The 17120-nt window shown below is 39.8% G+C and overlaps 2 protein-coding genes across 2 annotated transcripts; one reads left to right on the top strand and one right to left on the bottom strand.

Moving 5' to 3' along the window:
- Positions 1-3537: 3537 nt before the first annotated feature.
- On the top strand, positions 3538-10600 carry mthfsd (methenyltetrahydrofolate synthetase domain containing). The gene is made up of 8 exons (XM_079174495.1): positions 3538-3683; positions 4015-4118; positions 4984-5097; positions 5488-5601; positions 5716-5806; positions 6237-6349; positions 6926-7051; positions 8581-10600. The coding sequence occupies exons 1-8, from the start codon at positions 3650-3652 to the stop codon at positions 9334-9336; spliced, it is 1452 nt and encodes a 483-aa protein (XP_079030621.1). The 5' UTR covers positions 3538-3649; the 3' UTR covers positions 9337-10600.
- Positions 10601-12647: 2047 nt separating this feature from the next.
- foxf1 (forkhead box F1) lies at positions 12648-16056 on the bottom strand. Its single transcript, XM_079165483.1, has 2 exons — positions 14910-16056; positions 12648-13817 (listed from the first exon to the last, which is right to left on the bottom strand). Exons 1-2 carry the CDS (start codon positions 15886-15888, stop codon positions 13654-13656), a joined length of 1143 nt encoding a protein of 380 aa, XP_079021609.1. The 5' UTR covers positions 15889-16056; the 3' UTR covers positions 12648-13653.
- Between the last annotated feature and the right edge of the window lie 1064 nt (positions 16057-17120).

The raw sequence follows: 17120 nt of genomic DNA, 5'->3' as shown, positions 1-17120 counted from the left end.
GTGTAAATGCCATCAGAGACTGGACAGCAGAAAACTGCTTACAACTTAACGACACCAAGACGGAGGTTCTAGTTATTGCACCAGATGAGTTTGTCCCTACAATCAAGTAGAGCATTGGTCCACTCTCCTCTGCTGCCCATTGCAACCTGCGCAAGCTAGGGGTTATTTTTAATTGATCTATGTCGTTTGACCCCCATGTTAAGCAGCTGTCCAGATCATGTTTCTTCCACCTAAGAAATATCAGTAAACTGAGATCTGTAGTATCAACAGCTGAACTGGAGATGATCATACACGCCTCGACTACTGTAACACACTTTTCTCGTCACTCAGTTAGCTGCTCTTAACCGTTTGCAGGTAATCCAAAATGCTGCCGCCAGATTACTCACTAGGACAAATCGACGGTCTCACATCACACCCATACTCCGATCTCTCCACTGGCTCCCTGTAGCATTTAGCATCCACTTTAAAATTCTCACTCTCACTTACAGAGCACTACACGGTCAGGCTCCCACATATGTGGCTGAATTACTTCACCCTTATTCACCTGCCCGCGCTCTCAGGTCAAACGTGTTAAACTATCTGTCTGTCCCACGCACTTGCCTTAAAACCCGTGGTGACCGAGCTTTTGAGGCAGTAGCTCCAAGGTTGTGGAATGCTCTGTCTGCACCCCTATGTTTCACAGATTCTATGAACTCATTCAAAAACCAGCTCAAGACACACCTGTTTAGACTGGCGTTTGACTAAAAACCCATGTCCTAGGCCTGCTTTTAAACCATGTTTTAATTTTGTACTTTCTGTGTGTATGTAAATGATTGGCCCTGATATGGTCACATACGTGTTTTTTATGTTTGTAATTCTGCCCCTGTTAAGCACTTTGTGACTGTAAAAAGCGCTTTATAAATAAATCTTGCTTATTTGTGCCTTTTCAGTCCACAGAGATTTAGCTGGCAAAATCTAATTTAACTTGTCATTTTCGAGTTGTCTTTTCTTACATTGCACATGTACTTATGTTAAATTCATTTTAAATGTTTATCCAGTTATATAGAGTTGTGCCAATTATGTATTAAAGTGATACTGTTACAAAATTCCTCATAAGTTAACAAGTATAATTAGTTTTTTTCCTCTCATGTCTGATAGCTCCTTGTATAAAAGAGTGCTCACCAGCAGAGGAGGACTCTCCTCATTTTCTCAATACCAGGGGAAAAAATGTCAAAACGTTCTTCACTAGGATTCTTCAGACCATCTGCAACTACTTCAAAACCGCCACAAACACAACCATCCGCTGGAATTTCACTGCAAAGTCCTGACCAGTTTGATTGCGAGAAACACGACCCGAACACCGCAAGGGCTCATATGCTTAAGTTTAATGTGGTAATTTCAGGGAGGTAAAGTACACTGTGAGGAGATGGGTTCTTTCATGGGACTTTGGGAATGCAGCATCTAGATTATACACACATAACAATGTTAATGTTGAGAATTAATACCTGTAGACTGCCTGGAAAATCCAGGAGAAAATGGAGGTTAAAGTGGACGTTACAGTTTCAATAACTGGGCTGAATGACACGTGACACCTAAAGGCGTGCAGGTGCTTCTCCAGTTTGACTTACAGTTAGGGTTACAGTTAAGTTTAAGAAATTGTGGTGGTGTAATGTAGTTTAAAGAAACTGTAGAAAAAAGTCCAAAGTACATAAGCAATCTTTCGAAAGTCAAATTATTAAATTACATCATATACTTATTTTGATAAGTTGACTAACATCTATTTTATTTTTAGCGACAGGCTACTGTTACTTGTGTGCTGTTGGATATGTTTAAAGCAATACATCATCTTTTATAAACATATTTTTTAATATTCTTAAGCGAGGAAAGTCCCATTTTGTGTGTCTTTTTATTACGCCTTGTCTTTCTTTCATCGCCTTTTGTTTAAATGGCCTTGTTGTTGAAAGGTGGTAAATAAACTTGCCTTGCCAGCAAAGAAGTAGAAGAGGAATAATTAAACAAAAATGCAAATACTTACTTAATGTGCAGTTATTTCAAAACTGTACTATAATACAATGTTTTGTTAAAGGTGCAAGATATGAGATTCCGAGCATTTTGATTGTCTCTTTACAGCTCTCAACATGGATACGCCTGAGCCCATGGCTGGTAGCTAACAGTGCTAACAGAGCTAAAAGTACAAACTAGGCAAGCATTCTGAAAGAATTAACACATGTTTACTCGAGGGGGCACCAAACGGGGGTGCTACGCCTCCGCAACGAAGCTGTTGGTCGGGAAGGTGAGCTGCGGCCATGAGCTAGACAGTGGGGCAAGCTCACATGCACCAACATGCACTAGAACCACGTGCAGTCGCCTGGCTGTGTCAACAAAGGAAGGAGAAGCTCCGATAACAACACACACAAGGGGAGAGTGACCTAATTATCTGCTCGGGTAAACATTACTCCACTATATACTGTATTTACATAGCAAATTTTTTTTTTGCTGCGATACTTTCTTTCTTCTTTTTTCAGTTTATTGACTACAAACCAACGTTTAAGGTGCATGCCGCCACCTACTGTACCGGACTGTGTTACATCATGACTTTATGACAGTTATCATTTAAACACAATAATAATTGTATTATTTATAAATAAAATAAAAAACAAACAAACAAGCAAACAAAACATAATAAAAAACCCGTCATATAGAAGTTATATTCTTGATATTAAACCCGTTCGATTCAAAAAATTAAATAAATCCCTTTTAACCTGAACTTGTTTGTCCACTCTAACAGTCCTTTGATGCTCCACTCCTTTCCTAAATATATCACCCTGCCCTTCAGTCTTTCTCTTTCCACAGTGAACATACACTTTATCAGCACATGTTCAACAGTTTCTTTACAGTTGCATATCACAGTTATTCGACCGTCTTTTTCATGATGTATAACATGTCATTGAGTCCTGTATGTCCTAACCTTAATATACAGAAAGTACATCTTCTTTCCTACATTCATTTCCATCAGTTCTGACTCTGACTGACGTCTGAATGTTGTTATAATTTCTACTGTTGTTGCCATTATTCCAAATTTCCTGCCAAGATAATTCTGTATTACTGATTTTGCTTCTGACCTCCCAAAACAAATTTCTAAAATATCATTTTTGTTTAATGCTCTTTTGGCAAGTTTATCTGCAACCTCATTTCCCTCTATTCCAACATGAGCCGGTACCCAACAGAAATGTACATTTATTCCTAAATGTTGTAAGTTCAATAATGTCATATAAACTTCAGTTAAAAGATCCTCTCGTACTGTTTGACCTGTTTTATTTTTTATTTATTTATTTGTATTTTATTTATAAATAATAACATTTTTATTGTGTTTAAATGATAACTGTCATAAAGTTACACAGTCCGGTACAGTAGGTGGTGGCATGCACCTTAAACGTTGGTTTGCAGTCCGCCAATAAACTGGAAGAAGAAGAAGAAAGTACGGAGAGGTTCGTTAGGCCCACATGCGTTTGGCTTCGCGTTTGGCTAAAATTGGCTTTTTAAAGCCGCCGTAGCAAGGAAAAACACGGACACGCAGCTGCTCCGTTAGTATTATGTTACAGAGCTCACGTGTAAGACTTTACTTCGTATAGTGCTGTAGCAGAGATTGATTTGAATCACCAATATCACAATGGAGATGGAGCCCGTCATAAAAATAAATCCTGGTAGGTTAAATGGTCGTGTTGTTTGTTTTGTCGTTAAAAATTAATGGCGATGCATGCTAATGTGTAGCATGTGTAAGTGTTTGGCTAGTGCTACTTCGCCTAGCTTCATTTGTAGTTTGTTATAAAGCCTGTTCCGTTGTCGAAGATAGTAATTTAAATCACCAGCAACGCAATGTAACACGTTATCGAAGTCAATCCGATAGATTAAGTGTTCGTGACGTTTGTTTTGTCGCGATGAATGAACGTCAACGCATGCTAATATGTAGCCGTTGTAAACGCGTGGCTAATGTTAGCGCAACTTGAGTTAATGGGTGTACGGTTTTCTCCACAGGAGCGACGAAATGGGACATTCGTCAGAAAGTTTGGGACTACATCGAAGATAATAATCTGGCCAATTTCCCCAGGCCTGTTCACAACAGAATCCCAAATTTCAAGGCAAGTTAAAGCATTTTATTTTATACAGCAACACACAGTATTGCTGTATAACTAGCTGTGAACCAAATTAATACACGGACAACTAAACTCATGACTCAAACATGCAGTGGCATTAAATGTCGACATTGTTGCGAAGGCTTTCATCTGCTTATCAATTCAACTTTTATTCATACAGGGTGGTGTACTCACTGTGACTTGTTAACTGTCTTTTGCATGGCGGCCACGAGTACTCAGGACAGTATGTAGTAAGTAACAAAACAGATGTTGAACACACAGAGCTTTATTTTAATAAGACGACCTAGAAAACAACACTTAAAGTCGTTACATTTTATGAAATTACCTAGTGAAGCCTATTATGTAGAATCAAATATGTTAACTCACAAAACATGAAGGTATAAATAATAAGCTCAATTTCATAAATATAGCACATTTCTTGAAAAAAAACCAACATGTTTTCCTAAATGGGTATGTAAACGAGCCCGAGTGTGTTCATATGGTAAGAAACTAAATAACCATGTAAAGTATTTGCACGTAACGGTTTTTAATGAAAGTAAATGCATGCATGGGTACAATTATTGATAAAATGACACCATGGGGTATACGGTTTTCACAGCCGCTCTTGGCTGACTTTTGAATCAATAATGTCTTGTCTTGTCTGTGCACCTATGCTCATCTTTTACTGTGTACTTACTGGCCAGGGTGCAAGCCAAGCATGCAACAGGCTTGTAGACCTGCAGGAGTTCAAGTCCAGCCAGACAATCAAAGTAAACCCAGACAGACCTCAGCAGCAGGCGCGCTTTGTCACTCTGGAAGTAAGTTAACTCTGGGGAAAAAAAACCTTGTACCTTCCTCTCCTCTCAACCAGGGTGCTTTCACAGCCTGTACCAAGGTGTCTGAGCTGCAGGTGTTCACCCAGTCCACCGAGGTGAAGGTGGATCCTGATAAACCTCTGGAGGGTGCCCGGCTTGCAGTGCTACAGGTAGCACACAAAGAACCAAAGTGTCCCAGTCTATATTAAAGACATTTCTCTCTCTGTCCTTTGTTTTGTTACATTGTCAATTTAAACTACATGGAGGGGTTCATTTTAGGTTGTTAGAAATTCAGAATAGTTACTTCAAGAGGCAGAATTACAAATCCTCTGAGACGCCAGAACTTGCTAAATAAGAATAATTACTACATCCCCTGATTCACTTCTTGAAGTACAATTCATGCACACCAATGTGTTGCATTTTTACAGTTTTTGAATCTACATTACATTTGTTATTTTTGCCATCTCACTGAATTTATTCCAATCCATTTTTCATCTGCTAGTCATATTACGTAACTGCAAATGTATCTGGTGGCTAATCTTTGGGAATATCTTTCACAGGCGCAGAAAACTTTATTGGTCCCAACTCCTCGTCTTCGTACCGGCCTTTTCAATAAGATCACTCCTCCCGAGGATGCCAGCAAAGAACAGCTACGCGTATGCTCTTCCTCACAGGTTTCAACTTGAGTTTACGCACTTTTATTAACATTCCCAAACAGAATTGTCTTATGATTCATGAACCCCCAAGAGCTAAAAATATTCCTAAATTCTTTTAACTTCTTCTATCAGGGTGTGAGAGACTTCAGTGTGCCTGTGGACCTGGATGCGGCGGTGAAGGTAGACCTGGTCGTGGTCGGCTCTGTGGCCGTGTCAGAGAAAGGTGACCAACGATTCACCAAATCAATTACATACTGGGAGCCTAAAGATAATGCAAATTTGCCTCACAGTAATTAATTCATGGATTTGTATAAATATGTTAGATCAACAGTGTTGTGAGCCCCAGAGTATATACAATCTAACAAACCGATTAAAACGCACTCCTCGCCCATAAACAGACAGCCACACGCGTTGCAGATTTAACTGGCAAATTATTTGTTTTGGTTTCAGTAATGACTGGTAAGAATACAGATGGCAAAATCAACAGTATGTTATTCCATCCTACACTTATGTATTGTGCAATGTAATGCACAATACATAAGAACAGCCGTGGTGTTGGCAGACACACCTGGCGGTGGTCTGCACTCTACTGAGGGCACCTTTCTATTTCTTTGTGTCACACTTTTTAAAAGAGGCTCTCCTCTCTTCTGCAGGTCTGCGGATTGGAAAAGGAGAGGGCTTTGCTGACATGGAGTATGGCATGATGGCCTGCATGGGAGCTGTGAATGAGTCCACTGTGGTGGTTACGATTGTCCATGACTGCCAGGTTAGTTTACTCTCTGTTCTCAACATGTTCCCTCATGGCTCTTTATTCTTCTCTTTATCTTTTCAAGTACAAGTGAGTACTTATTTGATTAAAGCTTCCTGCACTTTATAACTATATATATATATATATATATATATATATATATATATATATATATATATATATATATATATATATATATATATATATATATATATATATATATATATATATATATATATATATATATATATATATATATATATATATATATAAAAAATAAATAAACAAACACAAAATATGTCACTTGTCAAGTGGTGCTTGCTTTCTCCACAGTGGTGAGATAAATCATTGTGTATATTCTTTGACTAATCTGCATTCTAGTGTAAAATGTCCAAATTTATGGCAAATGCGTGACACAAGTTCCAAAGGTCTCACGTGATGTGTGTACGCACATATTTCATAAGTTGTAACTTAAAAATATGATTTACACAAACAATTTTCTTCATCAATTCTTAAAATGTTATAAATTTGTTGATCAAACACATGATTACTTGCATGTAGTTTCGGTGCTGATTGGAATGTGTGTGCGTTCAGGTGGTGGATATTCCAGAGGAGATCGTAGAAAGCCATGACCTGACTGTGGACTTCATCCTCACACCCACCAGAGTTATTAAAACAAATAACCCGTACCCCAAACCACTGGGAATCTTCTGGAATAAGGTAAATTCATATACATTTTCTTTGCTGTGTCTAGTGCTACTGCAAGTCTACAATACAGGCATACACAGTGGTAGGTCAAACTTCCATTTCAGGTTGGTTTGCTTTAAGGTTGGTTTAAAATATTGCATCAAGATAAAGGATATAAATCACCACTACATCCATTTTAATAATGGCTTAATTAAAAGCAACCTATCAGTGAGTCAGTCCTTGTGTAATGTTTTAATCTTATAATGGAACGGACTTATGAGTTGTGTAACTGTAATAATAAACGGTATGGAGGCACAAGGGTAATCGGACTGAGGAAATACACATTTAACATACATAACACGATGGTTCAACCCAATGTTGAACCAGTTGATGAGAAAAAAAAGTGATTCATCGTTACAGAATCAGAACCTCTGTTTTAAATTACGTATATAATTATAATATAAAAGTACATTTTCAATGATAAAATGCATCATAATGAACACAATTAAGTTGATAATTAAATATAGATGTCATCCCAATTAAAATATAATGTGTTACAAACCGATGATTTTGTTTATTATGTGTATGTGTTATAAGACATCTGGAGGCCAATTGTGCTGTAATTTTAGCTGTGGCCTGTTTCTATCTCTGTTAAACTGGAAAAGATAAAAGTTTATTGAATTGAGATGCTCTGTCCTGACTGAGCGCCTAACAAAACCTTTAGTCTCTGCTCAGCGACACTGCCCTCTAACGGACATGTAGTGACACCACATCTCAGCAGAGGACTCACTACTTCATTGTCTCTCTGTATGCATTTCATTCCTCTGCTCTAATAAGTTCCACTATATTAGTCTTTTTATCTTTTCTATTCATTCTTTTAATCAGTAATAATACAAATATTAGGTAGTGTTTTAGTTTTTATATACATTGTATACTAAGACACATAGCAACCTTTATCATCCGTCTATATATAAATGTGTCGGGACCTTAAACTTTACTGATTCATTGACACTGACAGACGGATGTCGAGTGGTTTCCCACCTGATCATTTGTCTTTAATTAGACCTGCTGGGAGCATTATTCTTAACTTGTGGATAGTTTCTGTGTCCTGTGCTCCTTAAGACATTCATGTAAGTAAACAGGACCTAGTGACCTCACTGGCAGGAAGGCCATGTCTGATCATCAAAGGCTCCTCTGCCCTGCCAGATATGCTCTGCAGGGGAACGACGGGTCATACGGGCCAGTCTAAAAACAATAGCCCTGTACATCCTTTACAGGACCGGTCTGTATCAAAGGCTGCCAAGACACTTTACAGGCCCAACAAATCAAGATGGAAGTCTTTATTTTTAACTGCTTGGGAAATGAGATGTCCTGCTGCTATAAAGATAGGTATTACTATAGTATAGGAGGAATAATACCAATTAATTTGTCAGCTTTTGCATTGATCTAATTTATCCGTAGGTATGGTGCATTGGCTCAGAGGGCTTCTTGTTTGCTGTTTGTGTTTGTGTGTCACACCCCTCTTTCAGCTTTACTGAGCCTGTCGAGTTTTGTGTCTTCAGCTGAACATTGAAAAGCTGGAGAAGATCCCCATCCTGAAGAAGTTGCGTGCTCTGGAGGAAGAGGCTGGAAAGGATGTAACACTGGGGGTGGCGCCCCCTGAAGCAGAGCCTGGTCTGCAGACCGGTCAACCCAAAAGGCAAACTAGACGGAGGCCAAGGCAGAACATAGAGCAGGATGATATGGGAGAATTCAAACAGGAGAAAATGTCAGAGTCAGAAAGGAAAGCCAGACAGCGCCCAGCTAGAGTGAGGAAAGAAGGCAGAGGAGATGGTGGGGGAGGTTATGAGAGAGGAAAGGGAAATAGAGGAGAGGGAAATAGAGGAGAGGGAAATAGAGGAGATAACCTGAAGGAAAAGGGCCCAGAGGAGGGAGGAAGTGAAGTCATGTCTCAACGTAAGCTCCCTCTGAGTGTGACCACAGTTTACCTGGGGGGAATCCCAGCTGGGCTGCGTGTTAGTGAGCTGAAAGCTGCCCTCAGAGAGAGGGAGGCCGCCCCACTGAGGCTCACCTGGCAGGGAGCTCAACACAGGGCCTTCCTGGACTACAGCGACCCTCAGGCTGCAGATCAGGCCTTGGAGGCTCTGCAGGATCTCAGTCTGAATGGCCACAGTCTGCAGGCTGAGCTGGCCAAGAGCCAGCGTGGAGGCAAGAGGTCCGGACAGTCCAATCGGAGACCAAGACCATCAACACCTCCGAAATCTGATACGGCGCCAGCAGATACTGAGAGTGACACCAATGAAAAGACTGAGCAGTAATAGCAATAAGCAATACTCAGCCCAAAAAGTATTAATTGTGGAGCAACGTAAAATTGCCTTAAGAAGAAATAAGTTCGTTTTTTGATATTTTTGGATTTATTACAAGAGGACATCAGTTATTTGAACCATAGACATCTAAATTGAAGGCTAAGACTAATGGGCTTAGACAATTTGAATAGAATATGCAATAGTTGAATCAAAAAGCATTTCACTAAAAAGGTATTTTGTACATGTATCATTTCATAATACGTAACAACACACCTAATGTGCCTTGTTTATTCACACACTCCTCGCGGTCTGTGTCCCGAGAGCCTTCAGTTTTTGAAGGTGCTTTTTTGAGTAGTTCTTAGCGATGGACGAGTTATTTTCCTTTTAAGACTGTATATACAGTCTTATTTGTTAAAATCGAGAGTAGAGTAAATTGTTTTAAAGTGTTCAATACATTTTATTTCCACAACCAGTTATCAGAGTTGCCTCCTTCAAGGGAGTCTTGTTTTTATACCCGTTTGTCTGCTTGTTGATCTCGAAACCATTTGGGTCAACTGATGAACTGGTTAGTTTCTGTTGCGGATAGCGCAACCATGTGGTCATTTAAGCAATTTATACCATCCTGATGATCCGTGGTCTAACATATCCATATACATTAGGTTTGACTACACAGGAGTTGATTCTTTTTAAAAACACGTTTTTCAACTAAATCTGTAATATTTAAATTGTAGCATTTTTCTTTTGCCATTTCATTGCGAAATACTAATGTGATCCATTTCACATCAATTGGATTTTGAAGATGTGGACATATTTGCAAATTGTTATGCAATTTTGATAACATATTGTATTTAAATGGCCATAATTGTAGTCATAATTCTGACTCATTTGAAATTTTTTACAATTCATCCTTTAATACGGCCCAGGGTTTAGGTATTCTCAAAAGATGCAGATTATAAAGATCTAAACCTATTTTATTTTTAAATAACATTTCGAGGGGTTTTGTAGCCTTGTTGGAGCTATGCTTTTTGATTTCTACTTCCTTGCAGTTTCTACTTTTTTGGGAATGGACATTGTAAATTCAAACGGTGATAATTGTATCTTTTGTTGACAGAAATGACACATTCATGGCTTCCTGTTTGGTTTGGCCAGTTTGAGTATGAAGCCAGGCTCACCATGTAACGGTTAAGAGATGCTACGGTGCCGGCTGAACTGTTCTTGTGTTAATGCATCAGTTTGTAACCTATTGTAACATTCTCCATTGAAGCATTTGTCTGTATTGGCTAAGTGTCTGTTTTTTCTTTTTCTTAATCAAAACTGTAGTATCTTACTTTGGTTTCGACAACGGCTTGAGGGGTGATGTGTTTTCACATTGTTTTGTGGCATTTAGGAAATTGCACCTGATTGTGCTTTTTTGAGATCAAACTGCCAACCTGGAAAAACCCCAATCTCCGACTTTGTTGTAGTCGTCACAAAGCCTGTTACCCCTCAAACGATCCTTATAAATTATACAGATTGTTCTGATGAGTAATTAGATGTCAAAAGTTCAACTAAAAGCATGATATCTCAGATCATTGAGCTCACAAACAAAATTGATTTACTTTGGTGATTTTAAGGAAACTTTGAATTATGCATCCAGTTAGTGTTTTGAGTAATACATCATTTAGGGTTACAATTCATTGTTGACTTGTTTTGGTAATGGTGCTGGTACAGAGCAAAAAATAACGTTAGCTGGAAAACCTAAGAATTAAACTCATGCAAGCACTCCTCCAGACTTAAGCCCCCCAAAACATGCATCTCGTGCCCTGTAATGTATGAATCTAATGTTTCTCTGCACAGACATGGTAACTGATCACTCTTGTGTCAGTCTGCGGTGTTGGATGAGTGTACTGTTTTCACTGACGGCGCAAGCACACAGCATGTCTGTCTGCACAGAGCAGGCCTTCAGGCTTTTTATGGAGCTGTCATCCAGGCCTGGTGAGGGAACAGCTGTGGAGCCCCATCTCACTCCCTCTGCCCCTCCAGAGTACTGAACCTCGGCAAATGTCATCGCTTTGTTAATGCGCTGTTCAACTCCTGTTGAGCCTGCTATCCCTATGCTCGATGGCATTGCTCATTTTACATGGGGTTCAGTCCGTGGTCATGTAAGATTTCAAAGCAACCAGAGTATTAAAACACAGAATGCTTATGGACTGACGTTCAGATCTATGTACACACAAGCCTCGACAACATAACTTACAAAGTAATAGGAAGACGTCTTAAATTACAATTCAGTTACTTGACTGAGTGAACTATGTGGGTGCTCACAAAAAATAGATCACGGCCGCCATGTTTTTCTACATTTGAAGCACCTGTTACTTTCAACGCCACAAACATCCCTGGAACTAAAATAGTTTAAAATTCTTAAAAGATATCGACACTTTCTTATTTGACCAATTGATATGAAAATACCTTGCAGCCAGTAAAACTAACAATTATAAATTGTTGCTGCTATAATCAAATAAGGAAGCAAATGAACATTTTGGCTCATGTTCCTTTTGTAATATAAGTAAATTGGTTTCATTCGCTCGTGACATCTTATTCCTGTGCCTCTGAATACATCTTGAGCTTGATGTTTGTGTAATATTTAAGTAGAAGAACAAAGCTTTCGCCTCCCTTCATATTTTATGTAAAGCCCACTGAACCTCTTTTTAGTTTGGGAAATTCATTTTATTTTAGCCCATTTCTTTGTGTAGATTCTCAAAAGCTAGTGCTCCTTGGACTCCCCTGAGTTATTGAGCAGAATCATCCTTTGAGCAAAATGTTTTTGAGGGAAACAACTGAACTAACCAGCCCGAGCGAAGTACTGCAGGGTTTTCAACCGGTAACCAAACGTGGTTGAGATCTCTGCCTCTGATGTTATTACGCCTTACTTGCTTACATTCTCATTATAGAGGGCATAACACGATTGACTTTGTAAACCCTTTATTTAAAATCTATATTCAATTAATCATTTTGTGGAAAATCAGATTAGTTTATTCAATGTCAGTTTTCATTAATAGGCATGTCCTCCTTAAACTGTCAGCCTCTGGCCTCAGTTGTGAACTGCATTATAACAGGACACCACTGTGATATTAACATTTGTACTACTGTACAATATTGTGAACCTTGTGTTCCCATTATACTTTCATTTTTAGGCTTCAAAGATTAGATTAAAGCCACGTGAAATCAGATTCCTTTTTAATTTGATTGATTCATTAATTGCAGGCCTGCACATTTATGTTGGAGTCCTGTTCAATTGTTATATTGTGATGCTTCAGGAAAAAGCAGAAATTGCTTCACTTTTTAAATACTGCTAATTTTGGTTTAATTGTGTAAAAGTGATGACCGGTGTGAGATTTGTTTGCAGTGAAAACATTTGGCATGGTGTGTGATGAAATCAAATTTTTTTTGGTGGATTTAGGCTTAAACAGCCGAACAGATATATTTTATTTCTTACAAATGATTTGTTGTAATATAGCCTAAAAATTAGCCCTCATTGATGGACCCTTGCTAATTTCCCTAACATTATATACAGTGCTGAAATTAATAGTCTACATATCTCTAACACAAACAACATAACAGTGCTTACAATATATCCTCCATTTTCATTTCAAAACAATAACAAGCGTTCTGACAAATATTGCCAATAAAGAATATACCTCCTTGGCCAATTCGCCTAAAATTAAAATATGTAGGCCGACAGAATAAATAAAAAGATGCGCTTAGGCTATTGAAAAAGTGCCTTCATCGTTTTTACACAATATATATGGACATGTTTTATGTGATGTCCATAATTGTTCCTTTACAATTCAACGTTGAAAGTCCAAAAATGAAAAAAAGAGCCTCAATCTAATTTGTCAGAGAAAAGAAAAGTAAAACAAGTCAGACGGAGAAAATGGACGTGTGCATTTTTACAATGACCTACTTTAACAAGAAGAATAAACATTAACAAAAGTGTGAAGTGGTAGTCATCCGCTCTGCAGGACTAAGTACCAAACAGCAGCAGGGTTTCATACACCCAGCCTTTACCCCACTGGTCGATGTTGATGGCATGAAAAAGTTTTTTAATATTATTATATATTATTATTATGTGGTTGCTTTGTGAGTGGCCTGTCTCCGCGTCTTTGTCGCTGTGTGAAACAGAAAAGTAGTCCGGTCTACTTGAAGCAGTGAGTGCTCTCCATGGGCCGGGGCATGCCTTTATGTCTCTCAGTGGTTATTTACTCGTCTGTTCTCGTTTCAGTTCACCCCGCTGCATGGCTCAAGTCTGTGCCACCGTCCTCTGGTCTGCAGGTGTCCGTGGGTATATCATCACATGACGCAGGGCTTGATGTCCTGGTAGGAGACCTGTTGGTGGTGGTAGTATGCGCTGTTGCTCGGTGAGTGCATAGTTGAGGACGTCATGGCGTTGAACGAAAAGACGAACTCCTTTCGGTCACACATGCTCGGAGACTGGGAATGGTACCGAGGAATACCTACGAAATTTCAAATATGGATTAAAAACAATGACAATATGTAAGGTCACACCGTGGTCTAATTAGACTTTGACAACTTCTAAACATGTTTTTGAAGCTTACATAGCACAGACATTTAGAAAATATAACAGTTAGATACATATTTTCTGTAGGATTTAATTGTCAATTATACATGATATACATTTGATCTGAGAGCAGCCAGCCTTGACTTTGATTTTAGGGATCCATTGATAGTTGAAAGTGTAAAGCGTAAAATATAATATGAATAACAGATTCGTGTTAGAAACAACTTCAGGATCTAACACTCTAACTTTCTCGAAGATTACAAATTTCATTTTCAAGATAAATTGTGTAATGGATTGGTAGAAGACATTTATAGAACATCATTTTGTTTTACTAACTCTACATATGTAGCCTACATTCCTCACAGACTCCACGGCCATTAAGCAAGCGCGATTAAGATTGTTAAAAGTAGAGCAGCTTCAGGGCTAATTGACAGTGGCCCTTTTGCACGCCAGTCCCAGAGGAGTCCGGGCCACGGGGCAAGGCAGGCTAGTCCTGACCGCGCTTGTTTTTATTGCCCCAAGATTGGCAAGGATCCTAACAGACTCTCAATGCGGGTTTTTTTTTTAAAACAAATGTATCACTTCCAGAAACTGAAACGGTGCGAGTTTGAAACCCCTATTTTTTTATTTATCTGGAGTACTGTAGTCTGTTTCGATCGGAGCAGAATGAAACGTACATTTCCGTGGGAGAAAATACGTGGTTTCTTTTAGTTGCATCAATTTCCAAAATGGGCTTGAGTTTTTCTTCCGTTTTGTACAATATGAGATAAGCCTGTAGCCTGTAGCGCAAACGCAGTGATAATCAAATAAGGAAAATCAATGATATAGGCCCACGTTTGGCAGAAGACAAATATGTGAGCCTACGTAGAAAATATGGTTTACACCCTCTTATAATGAAATGGTTTGGCATTTGTAAATATTGCTGAATCATATAATTCCTATGATTTAAATTTCTCACTCATTTACTCAGTGTTACGCAACATTTTTGAAGTAGATAAATTAGAGGTTAATATATCATTGAGCCTACCTTGTAAATCTGTAGTACTGTGCCCATTCTGGTGCAGGTAAGATTGGTCTAGTGAATGTGTGGGCAAGCTTGGCTGCAGTGAGTTTGCCCCTGGATTACAAGGAGACAGCGGCTGCTGTTTTATGTAGGAGGCCCCGTTATTCAGCGAGGCCGAGGGGGCTGGAGCCCACGCCGAGGCTGAGCTCGAGTAGACGGGGTGAGGCTCCATGACTCCTCCGCTGGTGAGCAGAGGGGAGGCAGAATTGTCGTGGTGGGGATAATCACTCCCGTTGGATCCTGTACAACTTCCCATGTAGGAATGTCCACTGTTGGTCGACAAGTGTGACATGGTGTGCCCGGACAGACCCATGCCGTCCATGTTACCTGCCAAGTGTCCATTCATCATCCCAAGCCCACTGTCCAGAGACAAGCTGTTGGGCGGACAGGATAGGCCCCCGCCACTCCCCTGGAAGTTGTAGGACTCGGGGATGTGGTTGAATCCCAGGCCGTTCATCATGCTGTACATGGGCTTCAGCGCCTGACACTTGCGCCTAAAACCCCTGGGTCTCCTTCTGAAGGAGCCTTCCTCGAACATAAACTCACTAGCCGGGTCGATAGTCCAGTAGTGTCCCTTCCCTGGCCGGCCAAGGCCTTTGGGCAGCTTAATGAAGCACTCGTTCAGGGACAAGTTGTGACGCACGGAGTTCTTCCATCCCTGGTATGAGCCCCTGAAAAACGGGAAGCGGCTCTGCAGGAATTGATATATTTCACTGAGCGTCAGCCGCTTGGTTGGGGAGCTCTGGATAGCCATGACTATTAAAGCAATATATGAATAAGGGGGTTTCTCTGGTCTGCGGATCCCTGCGTTTGTCTTTTTGGTTTTCGTAGTGGAGGAGGCGGTTTCCATCACCGCGGTCTGTCCGTGCGGCTTCTCCGGGGCAGACATCGGGCTGCTCTGGCCAGGAGTCTGCGCTGGGGGCTGCTGGACCTCTGCCGTCATTAGTTCAATTTTGTCTTCGAGATGGCAAACGAAAATTGTTGCTTTCCACCTTTCCAGCTATAAACACTACAAAGTAAGATACTTATTTGCTGTCATAAAGAGCTAAAAAAAAAAGGTAACCAAGCAAACTTAACGCACGAGCCAAAGACTGTCTTCTTAACTCTGACTTCGTCCTTTTGATTCAGTCCTGCAGTAGTCTGAAGCCGACCGCCTTGTACGAAGCGTCCGAAATGGGATAAGGAGCAGAACAGGAGCCGCTTTCCACTTCAGTTGGTGTGTTGTCGTGCGTCCGAGGAGCTCACTTTTTACTTATCTGTTGCCATCAGCGCATTGGAAGCTGGATGTCTTGGCCATCCTAATGTAGAGACCCGCCCAGTTCCCTCCTACTCCAGTGGTGGGCTGTAAGCATGCACATCTGTGTGCGTTCACTTTTAAGGGAAATGTTTTTTTGTCCATTCCTTACATAGAAATAGGGAATCTACTGTATATATAGCCTTTAATAAGTTATATTCTGTACGCTATTGAATATAATAAATTTTGATTGGTTATAATGTATTATATTATCACATAATGATAGTACCAGATGCAGATTGTGATTTCCCTGTTTTATAATGTAACTTTATTTTATCTGTATTATTATTTTCAACACTGAATATCGATGCTAGTGATATAAATATGGGTTCATAGACCTACAGTGCAAACTGTATCTCTTAATTTCAGGTCACATGCTAGATTCACCAGCACGGCAAATAGCTTATGTCTCCTTTGATATTCAATTCATGAAATATTTAATAAAACATTTTTAGTGCATCAAAAGTAGTTACCAGAGAACATGCCCCTCTTATTCAAAACCACCCTCTTGATTTCTGTAAAAGATAGACAGGAACATGGGCAGGATGTTTATACAGCAAAATGTAAACATTTTCCCTGGCCTTCTTAAAATAAAAAATCAAGCAAAAGCCCCTTTAGATCAACTAATACTCAATCTGATGCGATATGCCCGTCTGTTCGCGGCGTCCTGTGGTGATGTTGGACGTTTTTGCACATGAATATTGTTTGTATAATGCAGTCATAATATTTACGCAGGGATGCAGGAGGAGTGAGGTGGAAGCTCTGCCGAGCTGTGAGCACAGAAACTCGGACGGGGACTTGAGATCGACTCCTGCAGGCAGTTCACCATCGAACGATCCAGGAATTAAGGTAAAGTGGATTAACACTTCTGAGTCAGAAAA

The sequence above is a fragment of the Pholis gunnellus genome (assembly GCF_910591455.1).
Source record: "Pholis gunnellus genome assembly, chromosome: 1".
Classification (NCBI taxonomy): Eukaryota; Metazoa; Chordata; class Actinopteri; order Perciformes; family Pholidae; genus Pholis; species Pholis gunnellus.
Note: the sequence above shows the minus strand (reverse complement) of the source record. Positions and strands in the feature narration are given on the sequence as shown.

Bases quoted from the DNA above. Each gene is read 5' to 3' on its own strand.
- mthfsd (XM_079174495.1), top strand. From the start codon at position 3,650: ATGGAGATGGAGCCCGTCATAAAAATAAATCCTG. The intron at 5,602-5,715 runs GTTTCAACTTGA...TTCTTCTATCAG, and splicing joins GCGTATGCTCTTCCTCACAG to GGTGTGAGAGACTTCAGTGT. The intron at 5,807-6,236 runs GTGACCAACGAT...TCTCTTCTGCAG, and splicing joins TGTGGCCGTGTCAGAGAAAG to GTCTGCGGATTGGAAAAGGA.
- foxf1 (XM_079165483.1), bottom strand. From the start codon at position 15,888: ATGACGGCAGAGGTCCAGCAGCCCCCAGCGCAGACTCCTGGCCAGAGC. The intron at 13,818-14,909 runs GTAGGCTCAATG...GAAATTTCGTAG, and splicing joins CAGTACTACAGATTTACAAG to GTATTCCTCGGTACCATTCC.